A 20,079-nucleotide genomic window follows, 5' to 3' on the forward strand; every position below is an offset into this window, starting at 1 on the left:
TTTTGTGTGCAGGAAAGCAGGACCACGTGCTCTGGTGATCTGATTGCCTGACCATGCTTTGTTGAGTGTGTCACTACAGCAGCATCTGTGAGCAAAACCACGAAGCTAGCAAAGAGCATCCTTTGTGCTGGCTGATACTGAGAGATGATGGTGTTGAAATGGGCTGGGTTGATTTTGTTGAGAAAACTGACACAGCTCTTGTCATGCATCTCCACCTCTGCCTCCTATCTTGGATTTGAAGCTCTCTAAGCCAAGGAGAGATATTTAGATTGCATCTTGCCCTGAAGAAATCCCTCAGGTGCAGCCCTTCTGCAGATTCTCATCCTGTGGTCTTTCCTTGCTCAGACAAGTGTAATGATCTCTGAGACTGGAGCCACTTCCTCCACAGACAAAGCTTATTGTGCCCTCAGACTGAGGTTCCACCACTGGCTGGGGCTTTCAGCAGCCTGACTGTGTGTTCTCTGATATGTAAAACACAGGGCACTGTCTCTTTGTGCCCTTTCTCATATCCTCCTTACAGCAAAGTTCATAGGCACTTAATTACATTACATTTTTGGCTGCCTTTGAATTTCCTTTGCAAGTCAGCAGGTGGCATTTCCCAAATTGTGAGAGGTGTGTGGCAGCCAGCCCAGAGAGAAGGTGGCTGTCACTGCCTCTGCTGTTCCAGCCTTGGTGTACAGTGATGTTCCCAAGCTATGCCCTCTTGTTTCCTCAGCAGGGAGCTCTTGCAAGCTGGCTCTGTGCTGGGAATTGCCTGGATGATGGGAAAAATTAATTTCAGACTGAGCTAGAAAAATGCTCAAGGCTAGGAGATTCCCAAATGAAGGCACAAAAAAAAATCAATGGAGGTACCAGGGAGTTATGAAATCCTGTCAGATGACAGATGCAATATTAGTCTCTGACCCAGCAAATTATTTGCTGAGTGTCTCTGTTCCCTTGAACTGTGAGACTTTCACAAAGACAGATTTTTTTTCTTCCCTCTCAGTGAGTTTCCAGCATTCCTCATGTATCTTTTGAGGTTAATCCACAATGACATGCTACATTATACAGTTAAGTTGGAGCTTTCTGACCCTGGACTTCACAGTTTGGGATTTTTCCTTGCAGCTGATCTTAGGTATCACAACAGCTTGTCATCTGGTTAAATACACCAGTGCCATTTATTTAACACCTCCTCATTGAGCCAATAGATCTCACCTCAGAAAGGCCCCTCTCCTTTGGCAGAGATCTATGAAAAACTGAAGAAGATGTCCCTGTACCCAGTCACAAGAGCTCACTGCATGGGGGCCTTTCCAGCCCTTCCCCAGTTACAAGGAGAGAATGAGTGAGGTAAACTGGTGCTGTCTCAGAGAGAGCAGGTGTTGGTGGCAGCTTCTTGTCTAAGTCTGTGCCATAGACTTAGAGGATTTTAGATGATTGTACCTGCTCTGCCAACCAGAGGTGTTGCATGACAGCATCACTTTTCTTGGGAAGACACAGGACCCTGTTCAGCTCCTCAGTGACCCACAGCTCAGACAATCAGCAATCTGGACCCCTGCTAAGGCACAAAAGCAATCACTGGGAGCTTTATCCCCACTCCTATCTGCACTGAGGCCCAAGTCCCCAGCATGCAAGCCCCCTTTATCTTCTTTGCTCATCACCCTGGACTGCCATTCCAAGTGCCAGCTCCATGCCATGCTGTGGGTTGCTTCAGGACCTGAAGCACAAGAGCATCAACTTTTGGCCAGGTGATGTTTCCAGGAGTGCTCTTTCTATGCAGGTCTTTCACACAGTGCTGCTGTTCCTGTTTGCTGTTCACTGGAGGGTCCTGGTGACAAAGAAAGCTGAACTCTTGGTGTTTGGAATACTATTTTTAAAGCTGGGTGCAAAGGCCTCTATGGTATTTTTAAGGCTGCTCTTGTGGGAAAGTTTTTTCTAGCTTCAGAGCTGGCTTTTGCCTCTCAGGTTAATATTCAGTTAATATTCAAAGATCATAAGGCAGAGTCCTCAACCATAAGATATTTAAAATGACATTTCTATGATTGTTGTTAGGCTTGCTTAATGACCTTACAGTACATGTATTTGTTTTCTAATTTTTTTGAACTTCAGAAAAACTTCAAATCAAGGCCAGGAAATACTAGCTCCTTTCCCTTTAAGTGAATAATCAGTGTTTTTTTCATTCAATACCATGTACTCCAAAGCTCAAGCTTTATGAGAAAGACTGGCTGATTTCCCACAAATCATGCATAATACATATGCAGAAGGGACAAGGAGTACATTGCCAGTCTCCAGTCTTAGCTTGTAGCCCAACAATTTGCCATCCAATGTGGATAGAATCCCTATCCATGGCAGGGAGGTTAGATCTAAATGATTTTTAAGCTCCTGTCCCACTGAAATAATTGTCTGGTTCTGTGAATTCAATGCCAAAAAAACCTGTCAGTGACTACAACAGGCTTTTGGGTCCAGGGACAGCATGAGATGGTCCACACAAGCACCTCTCAAGGTAGCTGGACTGGCTGTCCTGGGCCAAGTTTCACTCAGGCTAATGCTTCACATCTACCCCCAAAAAAAGTGTCACACCAAGCACCAGTAGCTGTATACCATGTGTTTTAATAAACCGTATAGCTACCAGAAAAATAGGATTGCATGTGTTTGTTCTGCCCCGCTAAAACGAAAAAGAATTCAAACCAAAATAGTGGAAATATAAAACAAGAGAAAAAAACTGTCCCAGAGCAAAGATGGCACACAATACAGAGTTGGAGGAAAAGGTCTTTGATGACATCCTTGTTTAAAGAAATCATGTTTGTAAAACAAGAGGCAGTTGAATAACAAAATGGTCATTGATTTGATTGGTTTTCCCCTCTCTGTGTGTATATATATGTAGCTACATATATATGTCTATGCTGATACACCCTGGGGTGGGACAAAATGGTAAGATAAAAAAATAATTGACTGCAGGGAAATCTGTAAGACAAAAAAAAAACAGAGTAGAGTGTGGGGAGCAAGTAAAGAAGAAAATAAATGTATCATTTCAGTCAGTGAAGTAAGGACAAGGCTCAATTCCCCTACAATTTACCACTGCTCTGCCTTTTGGGGAACAGATTTGTCTCTCCATGGCTATGCTGCGTCCCTGACACACAGCTGAGCTGTGAGCTTCTGATCTGAGTGGTATTCACTGGTCAGTGTATGAGCAGGACCCCAGAAATGTATGAAGCATTCCTTTCTCTGGTTAATTCCCATGCTTTACTGTGTTTTTTAAATTAAAAACTTATTAGTATTTCAGTTTGCATTTTTCCCCAGGTTTCTTGCACTGACTGCTGTGCAGGTCTCCACAGCAAGGTGGAGCAGCCCAGATGAGCAATAATGCCACAGTAAAGTGCTGTTATCACAATGTGACTGGATGGAGGAATTAATTTTACAAGGGGTCTCATGTTACTTCGAAATTGCACTCTGTCTGCAGAGCCGAGTCATGCAGTTGTAACTTCAGCTGTTCTTCACTGAGTGGGCCTGTGGGGCACACCTTAATCCAAAAACAAGGAAAGGAAGTAAAAATGTTTTTAATTTCCTTTTCTCCTTCCACGGAAACCTACCCCCAACAAGAAGAGTAGGCAATACCACTCTGCGCTGAGGTGTCTGATTCACTCTTAGGCAAATGAGTCCTGCTTTCAAAAGACAAAACAAGCCACGTTCTTCCTCTTGTTTTTATATTGCTCTTTCAGAGAACCAGTCGCTGTCCATGCTTTCCCAGATCTCAGTGCCGTGCTTAACAAGCAAATTAAGCACAAGCTCATGCTGGCTGCAAAGTTCAGGTGACCAAGAAGGTATTAAGAGAACAGTTCAGTTTGCCAGATGCTTGTAAACACCATATTGAAAAGAAGGCAAAGGCAAAACACCCTTCTCCACACATCCCCCGTCTTCCTTACTTTTAATTTTTTTTTTCTTTTCTTCATTCTTTGTCTCTCTTTTGCTCTTTCTTTCCCTTTATTGTACAGGAGTTGATGAAGATAAGCAAGACTTGTGCATCACAAATGGTGGAACTTCCCCCAACCCCTCCAGCTTCCCACCCCACAACAATGCACAAGCCCACCTCATCCTGTACCTGCCCCCAGAAAGTGTTTGTCTCTTTTTGGAAAACCACGCAGGCTGATGTGCTGGGGACTTCTGCAGTGCAGGAGCTGGGCTGGCTGGTTCTTCCCCCTTTCCTGAGGCTCATAGATGGTTGTTTTTTGACAGGTAGGCAATAAGAGCCACAGCTACCCCGACGTAGATGCCAGTTCCGATTGTGATGGACAGGACAGCCAGGAAGAGAGCTCGCCGGGAGCTGGAGCTTGCGTGGTGGAAATCCCCCTTGGCTACTGCTTTGTTTGTCTGCAAGAGATACAACAACATCAATGTCATATATTAATTTGTTTTACCTGGAAATAAAGATGTGACTAATTCCTTGGCTGAAGCAGGATCCTGGGATGTGACAGGTTAAACTGGTTGGCAATCAGACATTTTTTAGTCAAATGAGGTGATTTGCACAATTGAGATGCTGATGGAACCAGCAGCATCTCAAAGGAGGGTGTCATTTTTATGGACCATGGTGTGGTACCAAGCAGGGACACCTGGAAGGCAGTCAGAGATCTGTCACCTACAGGACAGGTCTTGTATGAGCAAATCAGCTCCATAAGTTCTGGGACAGACTTTGTTCCCTCATTACAACGAATGGGAATCCTCAACAGTCTAATTGTGTTTCCATTAGTGATCTATTTGCTGGGACATTTTCTTCTTCAGTGCCATCTACCACTCTATTTTGTCTTTGGGTTTTTTGGTGGGTTTTGTTGGGTTTTTTGCTACTCAGACCAGTTTGCAGCAGCCAAATGACACACACACACACAAAATAAGATTGGCCTTTCTGCCAATGACTTTATTAGGAGAACTGTCTCTTCTCATTCATCAACCTAATTTTTTAAGCATAATGCTTTATGAATTTTTCAGGCAGAAACAATATCAAACAATACAGGCGAGGCTGCAGGCTGGAGGGAGCTGCTTCAAAACATCAAGATAGAAATAACACAGGTTTGCACACCTGCTGTCATGTCCTTTGGTTTATGTGGAGATGACATCCTACTCACTTTGCAAAGCCTCTCAGTAGGGCGACTAAAGATTTCATGATCTTGTCTGGAACCACCAAAGACTCGAAGATCCCTTTTTTAAAAAATGCCAGGGACTGTGTCGTTGGGATCGTGTTAGGGTCTCTTAAAAAGTGTTGGCAAGGAAAGCAGAGAAAGATTTAGAAAGAGCTGGTCCTTCACCTCCCCTCAGAGACTTTCCTCATGCACCTGCTGCCCAGCACAGAACCAGTCTTGATTTGGAAGGTTCATGTTTACTGAAGCTAGACTGAGGTAAATGCCCAGCAATGAATATAACAGAACTTCTGGATAAACCGAAGTTCAACCCTGGAAGATGAAGGGAAAGTTTAAAAATGATAGAACATTTTCAAACTGGCATTCCTGAAATGTCACTTTATGTAACGGAAAAATCTGCAACATTTGGGTTGACCTCTTTTAAATGAAACTTTGTAAAGTTTTAAACCAGCATTTCTTCACCTAAAAATAGATGGGAAGTCAAAGGGAAAAGAAAGATCTGACATTAGTCAGAATGTCAAATAATCTGAAAACTTGACAGTATATCTTGATTGCTTCAATAGATGAGGTTGGATTTACCAAAAAATAATTAGTTGAAAGACCCAAAAGGATTCAGAAGGCTGATTTTTCAAATAATAGTAGCCCTTTTCCTGACAGAATCTTCAGCACAGCAACAAGCCTGCTCAAAATGAACAGGGCTTTTCCCTTGGTGAACTCTTTGAGGACAGCCCTGACCTTTGTGAAAGGATTGGATCTAGGTGAAAATCCAGTTTCTTGTTGAAATGTTCACCCAGCTAAAAACAGATGTCTTGTATTAGTCATGTGCTGCCATGAAGTTTTTGAATTATGCAGCTCCAGACATTATGATATAGAGTGATTTTTCTTGGGGAACACACCCGCGCCTTCACAGAAATTCCAGTTTCCAACAAATTACCTAATCTGAGTGCATTTTTTTTTCCTCTTAACTTAATGCATATTTTGTGATTTAGGAAAATTAAATCCCTCCTACATGGAATTTAAACTGTAGACTGTGTTGGTAAGGGCACACAGGAAGGACAATCTTACAGTTCTTCTTTTTTCCAGTCAGAAAGAATTACATTGAGATGGAGAAACCAACCACACAGAAACCAGCTTTCATCTGTGAAAGAGCAGTCTGAAAGAATTTGCTAAGTAATAAGAAAATTCTTTGATGCTATTTCCTAATTAGCAAAACCCTCACATTACTGCTCAATGTCATTATATGAAAATTACAGCATTTCTGCAGGTTTAAGCTAAAAGGATCTGAAAATACTTACCAAACAAAATGCAGCCGAAGCCAAAAGTAATAGTTTAGCATCTAGGAAATCATGAACAGTTTTTCTTGATCTCCTTCTTTTTTTTTTAACAGGGATCAGCTCTTTGGTGGTTTTGATCACTTTGAGAGAGTTCCTTGTTTTTGGGATAAATTCAACCATCCCATTTCATGGCTGACACAAAGAAATTACTTCCTGCTGGCTTTTCCATGGAAGATGTCTATGCTTTGGGAAAATCCGTGAAGTCAAGAAATGTCTTATGTAGATCAGATAGCCAAATCTCACCAATATGCACCACCTTTTCCATAGCTTTTTTCTGCAACATCTGTTTCAGATAAGAGTGTAGTCAGGACTGGTGCAAAAATGAAGACCCAAATGCTCTACCAAAAAGAGTTTAATTCACTACAGACTCATCAAGCTACATGTCTCAATAACAAGTGTCTCAACTTTTTCTAACATGCTTGAAAGTTGCTGCAAAAATTACTGGTTTTCCTGATTAAAACTGAGTTGCCTGTGGAGTGTTATTGTACTTCTGTCCACTCACTGCTTCCCTTCCCTGGCAAGGCTGTGGCTGGCAGCCAGACAATGAATGTAACATTTAATGCAGCCTTTGGATAGGGGCAGGGACATAGGCTGTGATGAATGTTGGGTGCTACGAGGCTGAAAACAGGGATTTTTGCAAATACCAGCCACCAAACAATTTTCTCTTTAGAGGCTTTGGAAGTAAGCCAGAAAGGTGAGGAGGGGTGGGGGAAGAAGAGGTAAAGATTATCTTCTTTTGTTTAACTAAAAAAATTAATGTCTTTTTAAGAAACACTTTCAAGGAACTTCCCTGGATGTTGAAGCTGAGCTTCTGCAGACCATTTTCAGGGTGTCACTGGGCTGCATGTTTTACTGGCCAAGAGAAGATGAATAATGTACCTCCAAGCTGCAAGGCTAAAACATTCTGCTGCATCCCACAGTGACTCATATATCATACTCTCAAAATACCTTTTGGTACACAGTATCTGGAAACAAGAAGCACACTGAGCACAATTATTAATCTTGCCTCTTCTCCCTGAGGCTGGGGAGCAGGACTGGCTCCATGCAGGAGGCGAAGAGATTATCCTGACCCCTTTGGTCATGTGGTGAAGGGATTTCTTTTCACTTCATGGGAACAAAGAGTCAGAAAGGCCAGGGATGCACAGGCTCCATGCAGCCACTGGCCAGATTCTGAGTTTTACTTCTTCAAGTTGCATGCAAAAAACTGGCACAGAATGAGGAGTAGCTCATGCAAATGATGCTTCTGGTCCTGTATCTTCTATCTTTCTTCTAGCCAAACTCTCTGTCTCTTCTTTTCAGCTTGCCTGAACTTGTACTTCTGCTGATCACCAATTTTTGGGCAGTAATTCCACCTTCAGGCTTATGCAATTTATTTCCACTGATGGTGAGAAAAAGACTCCAGGGTTTTAGCTGAAGACATGGATGGGTGAAGGGTGAAGCCAAGATCTGACTCTGGACCTTGACAATGCCAGCAGGGGGGTGCCAGTCAGCTGGGGAAAGCATGGAGCTGACAGACACTCAGCACAGGGATTGGGATATGGCAGATTCATTTTCGGTCCTGAGGAGAGCATCAAAGGGACTATGCAGTCCAACCAAACAGCTCCACAGCAGAAATTAGCAGAAATTAAGAACTAAATAAAGGACAAATTCTTTGCTCTTCCAGGTATTTGAAAATTCCATTATGCCCATGGTATAATGGAAAGTTCAGCCTGTGGTGGCAAAGAGCTCTTCCAGAAGTTTCTGCAATTTCTGCTGGAATGATGGCCCAGGGAATGGACATGAACCTCAAACAGACTTTCTCCATCTGGAACTTACTGAGGAAACAATGGGGAGCAGGTGTCACCTGAAATGCAGGTACTTCCAAACAGATCCAAACTATTTAAGTCCCTCTGTAGTTTAATCTGACTCCCTTCATCCAGCTTTTCAAATGGCATTTCCTGCATTGTGAGCATCTCCTTTTCCCTGCAATATCATGTTAACTTCCTGCCTTTACAATTTCCTGCCAGGCTCCTGAACAGTAATGTGGCAGGTGAAAAGCAGTGGCCTGAGAAATGGTACTTCTACTGCCACCAAAGAAAATGATGCTGTGCTTGTGGAAGGAGATATGCTGAGAACAATATTTTTCTCTGGAAATCCATGAAAGGTTCAAGAGAATAGAGTGTGAATGGGGGGGATGAGGGTGTAAATGAAGACCAGCATGAGGCTGTTTCTTTTCTATGTTCAACTTTCATATAATCTGGGTTTCAGCCATTGGACCATTTTGGTGTCAAAGTATTCTGCTGGAATTTGAAAACAAGGCATAGGCAAAGATATGATTCAGCCCCTGTCTGGTGCTGCCTGTGGCATTTGATTGTGTCTTTGAGTAGAGATAAAACTATAAATGTCCGAGTGAAAATTCAACACTTGGAAAAAGAGTACAATAATGGGAACAGCAGGCATAAAAGACCTGAATGAGCAGAATGCAGAGAGATGTTTTTAGACAAGCTCCACAGCAACAGCTGTTCATTTGATTGCACTGGAGAGAATGAGACCTCAGCCTGAAATACAAAAGCAATTCTTTTTTCCTGGCATATACAGAAATTTGGATGTTTATGGTAAAGAAGATGATTTTGCCCTTCCACTTTGCTTCTAGCTCTCAAGCAGATGTTTTGTGATGAAAGAGAAGAAAATTTGGAAAAGATGACAGCTGGGAAGCCCAGTTTACACATACAAATTCAGAGACTTAAAAGTCCTTGCTGCTGTGCAAAGTTTTGCAAGTTATTCACAATCTGTTATACACAAATATGCCTGAAGAAAGAAAGTCTCCTCTCTGTTTCACAAGGAAAAGCAGGGCTTTTAGAACCCTGTGATGACTTTGTTAGGGCTCTGCTGAAGGCCCTGCTAGAGGGAGGTTCTGGGGAAAGCTGCATTCATCTCTTTCTACCTCTAACTTGTTACTTAAGGTTCCTGCAGAGAGCAGATTCTCTTTGTCCCGATCCAAACCTACTGCTCCTCCCTGCAGTATGTCCACAGTACCAAATGAGAGGGAACCAGCCCTGTCTTTTTACATTCATAACAGGTCTCTTCCCCCCCAGCATGAGTCACACAGCACGGGAAAGGGTGGGGGATGCTGCTCACTGCTGCCAGAGAAGATCTCAGTCCTCGATCCTCACCTCCCACCCTGGGAACAGGCAAGACTGATGGGAGTTTCTGCCTTGGGCACCCTGAGCCACATTTTGGGGAAGAATAAGGTAAAGACAATAGGCACAGTTTTAAAAGTGTCTCTGGGCTGGTTTCTCCTCCTGACAGGAAGAGATTTGATCAGAGAATTAGTTCATCAGTTTCCTCACCCACGGGTGTCCCTCCAGAGCTGAAAAATAAATCTCTGGGATTTATAAAGTCCCCCACCATATTAATGATTTTTGAGATAAGACTAAGAACTCTTGAGACGAGATTCACTCATTTGTTGATCACAGTAGCTTTCCCAGCTACTTTTTTTGGTATTACAACCACCCATGATATCCCCATGTGTAATCTGTATCACACTGTTTATTTACTCCCAATTTCATGTGTTGAGGACTTTCAGAACAGCACTTTCTGAACTGTAAGTGGCAGAACTGGTTTCCTTAGGAGAGTTTGTTTTTTCCTAGTGCAAGTGGTGAGTACCACACCAGTTATATGGAATTGTCCCTGCAGGGCTGTTCCTGGGAATATAATTTGCCAAACCAGCCTGCAAAGCCTGCAATTCCTCTGGTCCTCATCAATGTGGTTTCATTTTTCTAGGAAGGAGATCCATCCCAAGCTATTTCCTGAGAAACATTTTGTAATTTGATATGTTAACTGTAAGGGTAAGAATTTATCAGGCACTGTGGACTCTGCAGCACCTGACAGTGAATGTGAGGTAACTTTTTCATCTCCCTTTCTGTTTACCTTGTATGAACTCAGCTTTTTGAAAGAGTCACCAAAGATCGAATGATGAAGATTATCTCTTTCATAGGAAAGCCTTTTTCCCCATTTCCATTCCTCTACTTTCTCAAAGTCTGCAAAAAACCCAGCAATGGGGAAAAAGAAAAAAATGAACAGATTTTTTTTTTCTTGCATTACATCTTTTTTTCTTTAAAACTTAATCCTCTTTTCTCCCTCTCTCCTGAAGACACAGCATAAGTGATGCAACTGGCTTTAGCAGGCAAACACGAGTAGCTTCATGGCCAGAGGGGTGATTAACAGGGAACAATAACCATACTCCATGGATTGTGTTGAGTGGGATATGAGAAAAAATGCCTGACAAACAAATATTGAGAAAAAGTTGTTCATAGGTTCTCAGCACTTTTAATGCATCAGAAAAAAAATGCTAAGGGCAAGGAGAGCCACAGGCTGTGGGTGTTTTAACCATCTCTTCACTAGGCCAGAATGTTTAGTCAATATGCTTTATAGCTGGAGAGAACACCAGATAATTAAGAGCTTGGTGATCCTGCACCAGGCAAACAACAGCAGGGATACATTCCACTTAGACTCCTGTCTGAATTAACACTAGCAGGTCACCTTCAATTTGCCTGTGGCCAGGTGTAAGGACATAACACAGTTCCCTGTCTCCCAGCACTCTCCAAGGCCACGGAAGGAACTTGCCATAAGATAAGTCACCACAGTGGCAACTTGAAATGAGCACAGGTGGCAGAAATTTGTCACAGAAAATTCCAGGCCTGAAGATGTATCTGATTAGGACAAAACTTCTCCCTGTGGCACGATGTCAGAGAGGAAGCAACTGCTGATCCACATATAGCTTTAAATGATGGGAATGGCATCTGTGCTCCGTGGATACACAGAACTGGGGAGGTGAAAAGGTGGAATCCCCTGAAAAACAACTCCCTGGGACCCTCCCCCCACCAAGAAGGGTGAAGAAGGACCAATAGGATGCTTCTGGATCCACAGGTGGTTATTACCTTTCACCTGATCTCTCTCACCCCCTGATCTTTTCTATTTCTTTCTATCTCTCTACCTCATATTTACTATTAATTACAGTCTGTATTATTGACTTTGGCATGTGGTATTATTTACACATTAACTCCAGCAGGGGCACCTCTCACCCACTGGATCACAACACTAGGAAAAGCTGGAAACTTTCTCCAAAAGTCTGAGACCAAATTCTCCTTTGGATACAATGGAAGAATTAATGTTTTTTTCAAAGTGGCTACAAAATGGGGCTCGAAAATCACATTGTTCCTGAGCTTGCAAGATCCTCTAGAGAGAATCTGTGTCTTTTACACACTTCTCACTGGAAAAATCCTGCAAGGAAAGGTAGAGGCTTCAGCAAACTCGGGCTTCTGCAAGGTATGTGGATTCCATTAAACTTTTATTTTAACGTCAGTTAGAGAGAAATCTAAATCACAGGGTCACTAGGACACAGAAAGTGTCTACACAGAATATTTTCTGGTTTAATTGTATTGCTTTAAGACGCAAATCAGTTTGCACTGAGATTTTTGTATCAGCCAGCTCTGCAATACATCACTTTTCAGGGTATGAACAAGGCTCTTCTTCCTTGCAAAGACTTTGGTTTTGAAAAGGTGCAAGGAGCTTTACTAATGTGTGTCAAGAAGAAAGTTACTCAGTTCATCTGGATCTGGTGTTAGAAGGATGCACTTGACATAGTAGGAAACACTGAAGATAGATGATGATAGGAGAAAAATAAATAGCAGGAAGCCCTAAATTCAGCTCCAGAAAACTCCTGGTGGTCTAAAGTCCCCAGAGCAAGTAGGAAGTGCCAAAAACTTGGCACCACAAAGCCCAGTCCACAAAAAAAAAAAAGAGTAGGACCCCAGGAGCTTCATTTCCTTCTGTTTGTATCCACAGACAATCCCTAAGAGGAGAAGCACCTGCCTGTTCTCAGTCAGTATTTTCCTGCCTCCTGACCTTGGCTCCCAGCCAGACAACAGCAGCAAACCCAGCTGAGTGTCAGAAAATCTGTGTTTCAGGTGTCTCAAAGCTCTGGGATTCCCTCTGAGCAGTGACAGAGGACAACCCTGGACAAAACTCTCTCCTTCTTGCAGACACTTAGGTGTTTGGTTTTTTTTAATTTTAAAAAAAATTAATGTGTTCTCTTTCTCTTCTGATGAAAATTATTAACAACTCCTTCCCATATAAAACAAAATATCTAGATTTTCTCAATTAATTTAATTGCATTAAAAATACAACTGTGACATTCCAGAAGATAAAAATGCAGAAGGAAAGTTTTAGAACTTCTAGAAGAGAAGTAAAGAAGAAGAGAGATTTAATAGTTTAATAATTAATAATTTAATAATTTTAATTATTTAATAATTTTAAATAATATTATATTTAAATATTAAAAATTAATAATTAAATTAAATATTTTATAAATAATAATATTATTATACTATTGTAAATATAATATATATTAAATAAAAATAAATAAAAATATATTATAAAATATAAATAAAAATATATTATAAAATATAAAATAAAAATATATTATATTATATTATATTATATTATATTATATTATTATATTATATTATATTATATATTATTATATATTATTATATATTATATATATTATTAATTATATAATATTAATATATATATATATATATATATTAATTAATATTATATATTATATATTATATATATATTATTATATATTATATATTATATATAATATATATTAATATTATATATTATATATTATTATATATTATATATATTATTATATATTATTATATATTATATATATTATTATATATTATATTATTATATATTATATTATATATTATTATATAATATTATATATTATTATATATTATATTATATTATATTATATATTATATTATATTATATTATATTATATTATGTTTATTATATATATTATATTATATTATATTATATTATATTAATTATATTAATTATATTAATTATATTATATTAATAATATTTTAATTAAATATTAAAAAAAATAATTTTTTTTTTAAGTCTAACTCTACTGAAGATTAATCAGAGATAAAGGCAAGGGACTGAAATGAAAATTTTCATTTCTTTCTGACCAAAAGCAGAAAACACAGTTAAAAATATATTAAACACAAATGTATGCCATCAGAATCCTTTTATAATTATGGAAATTAATTTTTGAAGTTTCCATACAAAATTTTGAATTATTTTTTGCTGCTCTGAGCTTTTCTGTGTTTATATAAATATATGTTAACTAAACCTTGCACATGATAAGTTTTTTTCCAATTGAAAAAAATGTTTGTTTTGTTCTGCTTGAAAATGTATTGATATGGGATGATAAAATATTTCCAAAATATTTTAGGACACCTTCTGATACAATAAATTTCTCAAATAAACTATTTTCTGAAATTATATATATGTGTGTGTGTGTATACAAATATACTAATATATATATATACAAAGTCTTAACAAATCAACAAAAATTTGGTGCATAAATTCCTATTTGGGTGATTCAGCATTCAATTTTTAATTGCTTTTCAGTAGTCAGCCTATGTTTCTTCTGCATAGATGTGATCCTACTGAGGAATTAACTCCTCTTGATAGGGCTGGGAGGTTTAAGTGAATGAACCCCTGGGAAGAGATGTTCTGGACCTAGGGGATATTCTGTCTCTGCTGCTGCCTGCAGACTTGAGGATGTACTTTGGAAAACACAGAGCTGAGAAGGGAGACACTAAGGAAATTATTCCTGTCCAGGATGCTCATTCTGTGGGGGAGACCTGGTAATTGCATTACTTAGTGTGATCACTGCAGTACAAAGACAATATCTGGCATCCTTCCTGCCTAGTCTCCAAAACCATCCTTGGATGAGGAAAGAAAGAATTAGGAGAAAGAAATGGTGCCTGTAAACAGGCACCATACCCAGACACCCATCAGCATCTACCAGCACCAGTAGCACTGGCTGAAGAAACTGGAGCACCTGTTCTGGAATCTCTGGATTCAACTCCATACTCAGTCTAGGAAGATTCAACAAGATCCCATTTTTCACAATGGGAAAAGTTCACCAGCTGACCTGGAGCAATTAATTGCGATGCGTCACCACCGCCGTTGGCATGGAAATGGAAAGTCTAACCTTGTGTTAAGCTGTCAGCACCCTGAAATTACTGCTCTGCCTTTTCTATGACTCAGCAACTGCAAGACAAGAACTCCATGTTCTCCAGCAGAAACACATCCCAGAGTTGTCACGCTGGCAGATACCAGCCCCAAATCTCTTGTAAACAAAAGCCCTCCCTCCTACAACTGCAGCACTCAGAGGCAGGCGCTGCTGGGTTTCAATGGGCAGGGTTTGCATGAGTGTGGGTGTCATTCAGGGAGATGTATCTCTTCCCCCACAGAAGAGCTGAGTTGTAGGTGTGCAGAAGACAGTCAGGTGTGCAGCTGCAAGGAGCCCAGCAGTGCCAAGAGCCAGCCAGAAAGGCTTTGCCCATCCTTCCACTGCACAGCGAGCAGGGCAGAAAGCTGGTGATAGATAAATCAGGGCAGTTCTCCAGAAAAGATGTTGTTGAAGAATGAGTCACCTGCCCGAATACAAAGAACAGCTTCTCCCAACTGTTTGTCTGCCTGCATCACAGGGAGAGATCCCTCACTGCAGGGAAATAAGAAAAAGAGTAAATGAGGGAGCCTGGCAGGTCTTGTAGCACAGAGCTGCTGGTTTAAGTTCCATGATTTCAAGAACATCCTGCTAATGTGCCTCCATCGTGCCTGAGTCAGCTTCTATTCTTGACTCCAGAAAGAAAGTAAACTGCCTTGAGGCACGGATCTCCAAGGATTCTCTAACTCCAGTGCTCCTTTTGTCCAGCATCTCATGACAATCTCCAGAAATGCTCATGACATTGTTTTCTCCACGCAGCCTTGCTGCCTGGATCTCCTATTGCTGTACTAAGAGAAAGGAATAGGATGCTATAGGCATCACTGCACCACTTTCTACATTGGCACTCTGGGACCACTTCATTTTTGCTTCCCAGGGCCCCAAGTCAGAATATTTGCTGCTTTGATCATAGCTGGTGGAAGAAAGCGGCCATCCCAGGGGTCTCTTCTCCCTTTAACAAACTGCTTCACAGGAGCTGGGTTTTTCCTCGGTGGAAACCCATTAGCACACAAACATAAGTCCTCATTGCCCAACAGGGAGAGCAGAGATTGCTAACAAGGATCTTTCTTCATGCCTCTCAGTAGTCATCAACAACCTGCTCAAGTTTTTTAATATAAATTTTTTCCAGTGTATAAAAACAAAACCACGAAGTCTGCTTCTTTTCTCGTTCCCTCTCATTCTTTTGCATACATATAGGAAGTGTCTCCTCATCTGTGATTTAATTGGCTTGGATGTTTATGCCAAAAGAAATGAATAAGAGGAATCAAGAGCTCTGCTCTGCAGCCTGTTGGCTTGTCTAGCAGCAGGTGGGTCAAGCCTGAGCAGCAGCTGCTGCAGCTCCCTGTGTGCAGGGCTGTTTGTCTGTGTCCCTGCCTGCACATCCTGCACTGAGGGGATGGCTGGGGAGAGGCAGGAATGCACAAACACATTCCCTGCGGGAGCAGCAGATCCATATGGTGCACTGTGTGAAGAGGGATAAAAGCCTCGGCGGGACACCCTGGTTGAACAGAGGACTCATCCTGTCAAATGCAAACCTCGGGAATCAGGGCAGGCCCCCTCCTCAGGTTGAAAGGATTTTGCTTCTCGTTATCCAGTCCCTTTCTTTTAAGGTATGGGGAGCAGGGTGTACTACCCTGGGCATCTGGCAGGACGGCAGCATCTAGGAAGGAAATATCCTTCCACACCTAAGTGCCTTTATTTGGGCTGTCTCATGTCCAAGATCACTCCATCACACACAGGCAGGAAGAGGAGTGCTTCAAGTTTGCTCCTGCTTTTCCTGCAAAACCCAGCTGAAGACTCTCATTCCTTGTTAAATAGGGAATGTCACTTTTCCTGACAGTGATCACATGCCAAACTACCACACAGAAACGTCCATCTATCAGCTGAGACACTGAAAGCACACGAGTCATGGGCTTCACCTCATTCTGGGGAAAGCTAGGAACCAGAGTGCCTTAGGATCTGACATCTCCCAGGATACATATCTTGGATTTTCTTGTGCCAGGGTTTTCCCAGGACCTCAGCCAGCTGGGAACAGATGGAAGGGGCAGGCAATGCCAAGCTGCTTTTAAAATCCGCCTCCTGTGTGGGTTCCTCAGTAAGAGCAGAGCAGTGAAGGAAGATCTGCTCTGCCTCTGGGGACCAATTTCTCAGAAGTTGTTCAGAGCAATTCTTACTTCTTGTGGAGATAAACAGACCCATCTGATTCACTCAGTTGCAGTTTTACACAAAAGGCTATGGAATATGGTGGGCCCCATCCACAGGTGGCAGCAAGTCAAGCAAGGTGAGAGTCTGGATGCAAAGATATAAACATTGTGGATGCTAAAGTATCTTACACAGTGCAGAGGTGAAGTCACTCAGTGAAGCCCAAAACCTATCCTGGTCTGATGAAACTGTTGCATTCATCCACCAGAGGATTTCAGCAGGGAGTCAAGCAAGTGGAAAAGGATTTGGTGATTAATTATTTCAGAGTTTGCTTGTTTGCTTCTCCTTCCCCTTCCCTCTGTCTTTCCCTGTCATGTCTCCGTCTCACTGGGCTAATACAAGTTTCATGACTGAAACACATCCTCTCTGAAAACATTCCACTGAAATATTCACGAACAACAATTTTAATTATTTGCTCAGTGCTTAATGACTTCATGGCAGCTACTCTGCCAGAGGCCTAAAACAACTGTCTGCCTTGGTGACCAGCACTTTCCCATTGTCCCCTTCTTCTCCCTCTCTGTGTCTCACTTTTTTAAAATTGTGAGTGCTCAGGGATAGGCTGAAGCATTTTTCTAAATATTTCCAAGGTCTTTGATTTGTAGAGCTCCTAGGAAAACAGGGACCCTTTTCCTGGACAAGTGCTGGTGGCAGTAAAAGAGACACAGGTTTTATCAAGAGCATCCTAGTGACACAAAGTTAACTGTCCACACTTTTCTCTTCCACTGGAAAATAGCAGAAGGCCCCAGCACTTTTTGGAACAGGATGCAAATGTTATTACAGTGTGGACCTCTGAGACCCTCTGTTGCCCTTCCATTCAGAGAGGAGATTCTAGCAGTGGCAAGGCTGCCAACCCCAAAAATACTCTAAGGTAAAGATACATTGCACTTGTAATTACATTTCTATCTCCCTCTACAGAGAAGCTGTCTGCTGCTGGAGGAGGTATTTCCTTGTTGCAAAAGTAGTTATTCCTGATCATTCAGAGCGACTTCTTGGTTTCTTGTGCCAACAGCAGCATCATAACTAAAACACGCAGAGATAGGAAATCACTCTCCCAGGGCACAGCTCTGCCACTCCTGATGGCAGTGGTTCTGCAGGACTCTGTCCCTGACTCCCTCAGCAAATGTCTCGGTGACATTTCAAACCTGCTGCTGAGACAGATTTAAGACATGCTCTGAGGTGTCTGGTGGCTGAAGAAAAGTATCCACTTGATGATACCCTTTCAGGGAATGTCAGCAAATATGTCCCACAGGCAAGCACCAGCCAGAAAGAGGGCCTTCAAATATCCGGAGACATCTGGGATGATGGGGAAGAAGTGGAGTGACAGGAAAGGGGAAGTCTTGAAGCCAGAAGGCCTCCTGACATCTCTGGGAGGTGGTGTGGAACAGCCACGGCTGCTGGTGATTTTGGCAGCCCTGGGCAGCAGGACAGATTGGCAGCGGTGGGCACTAAAGCTCTGTGTGGGACTCCAGAGTAAGCTGGATGTGGTGCTCCATCTTTTCTCTGTGCTGTCTCCCCTTTTGGGCAGGACTGCAGGCTGAAACTTCCTTCTCCAGCTCAGTATAAGGCAACATGCCAAAGAGCACTGGGACAGGGAAAGAGGATGATAAGGAGAAAGATAAGAGACCCTACTGCAATGAAGAGTCAAGAACAAATAGTTGGAGAACTCAAAGAGCAATCTTTAGTGGCCCTTAACTTCTCTGGAATTTGAAATTTCTTGTCATTTTTATGTTTTATTCAAAAATCTCCTCTTGGCAAATTCAACAGAATGTAAAGGTCTCTTCACAACACAGAGTGGGCTGGCAAGGGTGCTTTGATCCAGAAAAGCACTGAGAACTTGGTCAGATCTGACATCTACCCCGTTCTGCAGCAACCTTCCCAAACCCATGGGAATGTCAGCACTGAGCCTTTCTCCGCAGCACCAGGGGCCGGTGGTAGGTGTGGTATCCTGCCCTTGCCTTGGTCCTGATTAACTGACCTATGTTTTGAGCCAAATAATTTTTGTTTCAGAAGAACTGAAAATAATGGCAAGAGCATTTGAAGAAGTGGCGCTGCTCCTGCCGGTGTCAGCTGATCCCCGTGCGGAGCGGAGGTGGCATTCCTGCTTTGCAAATGGGCCGGAGCTGCAGCTCTTCTCACTGCTAAGCTGCTTCAGAAACTTTCTGCAACAGCTTTTTTACACCCACCCACGCAGGGAATGACACGCTCCCAGGGCTGCATGGGGAACTTAGCAACACTTTTCTGCTAGAACGACGCACAGGTAGCAACAGCAGCCAGATCTGAGGCACCTCTCCGTGCCTGCGCCAGCTCTCCTCCCCGCCTTCCGCTCCACAACTGCAGAACACCTTGTCAGGGGTCTTGCTTCAAAGAGTATGATCAGCCCTACGCATCCTTCATCTCAGAGTGCATGTCAAGGGCCAAAGCACCATCTTAGGTCACACAGCAGGGCCAAGCTCTGGGTTCCCCCAGCCCCAGTCTTGAGCCTGGGTTACCTGCTCTTCCTGTGGTTGGTATTCCACCATAAATGGGTGGAAAGGAAGCTCTTCAGAGCAAGGACACTTGGTAACAAGGCACAACTACAACTGGGAGAGGATACAGATGTGGTAAAGCACCAGTCTAACCTGCACTGGGGTTTGTCCATGTCCTTAGTGTGCAGTGGCACAGAGAGACTTTCTCAAGTTCTTCCCATGAACACAGAGGTGAGGACATCCTCCCACAGCAGACAAAGGGAGAGGCAGAAACAATGTGCACCAACTCTTTTAAGAGGTCTGGGCAAGTGTGGCTCACAAAATCCATAGAATTCCCCATTATGGACTCTTCTGAGAGGCAGCAGGAATAAGATATCCTTGTAGGATAACAAAAAAAATAGCAAGAAGTTTGAGGAAGAGGAGGGAAAGGCAGACTTTGCATTTGTAGCAGGTGTTACAGACCTCAGTGGGACAGACCTGAGGTGGTCTAAGGACAGAACACCTCCAGACAAGTTTGTTTCTGTGGTTCCATTTTATGAAACAAAATCCTGTGTTCAAGCTACTTTGCTGGTATTGAAGTAAGGATTGACCAGAGTATTCTCATGACAGATGTCTTGCTATGAATCCTTGGAAATATAATCTCTAATGCTGCCAGGCTTGGAGGAGAGACCCCTCTTTGGCATCCAAAAAGGCTGAAGATCACTGCTTGCTCCATTAGCAGTACTGCTGCTCCTCAGCAAGTCTGAAGCTGTAAAAATGAGCTTCCATAACATCTAAGAATGGACACTTGAAGGGACAGTAAGTTTCCATCAGTGGAAAACACCCTGGGAAGTGTAAAAGGGATGAGAAAGTACACCAAGCTATTTCCTCCAGTCTTCTAGTCTTCAAGGAAG

The 20,079-nt window shown here is 42.1% G+C and overlaps 1 protein-coding gene across 1 annotated transcript in view; it reads right to left on the reverse strand.

Moving 5' to 3' along the window:
* Positions 1 to 2,566: 2,566 nt before the first annotated feature.
* The window catches only part of SYNDIG1 (synapse differentiation inducing 1), a 40,291-nt gene continuing 22,778 nt past the window's right edge, over positions 2,567 to 20,079 (reverse strand). The window contains exon 3 of the mRNA XM_086878905.1: positions 2,567 to 4,344. Coding sequence (XP_086735031.1) covers positions 4,186 to 4,344 — 159 coding nt within the window. The 3' untranslated portion in view covers positions 2,567 to 4,185. The remainder of the gene's footprint in view (positions 4,345 to 20,079) is intronic.

This window comes from Cyanistes caeruleus, chromosome 2 (genome assembly GCF_971803275.1).
Source record: "Cyanistes caeruleus chromosome 2, bCyaCae1.hap1.1, whole genome shotgun sequence".
NCBI lineage: Eukaryota > Metazoa > Chordata > Aves > Passeriformes > Paridae > Cyanistes > Cyanistes caeruleus.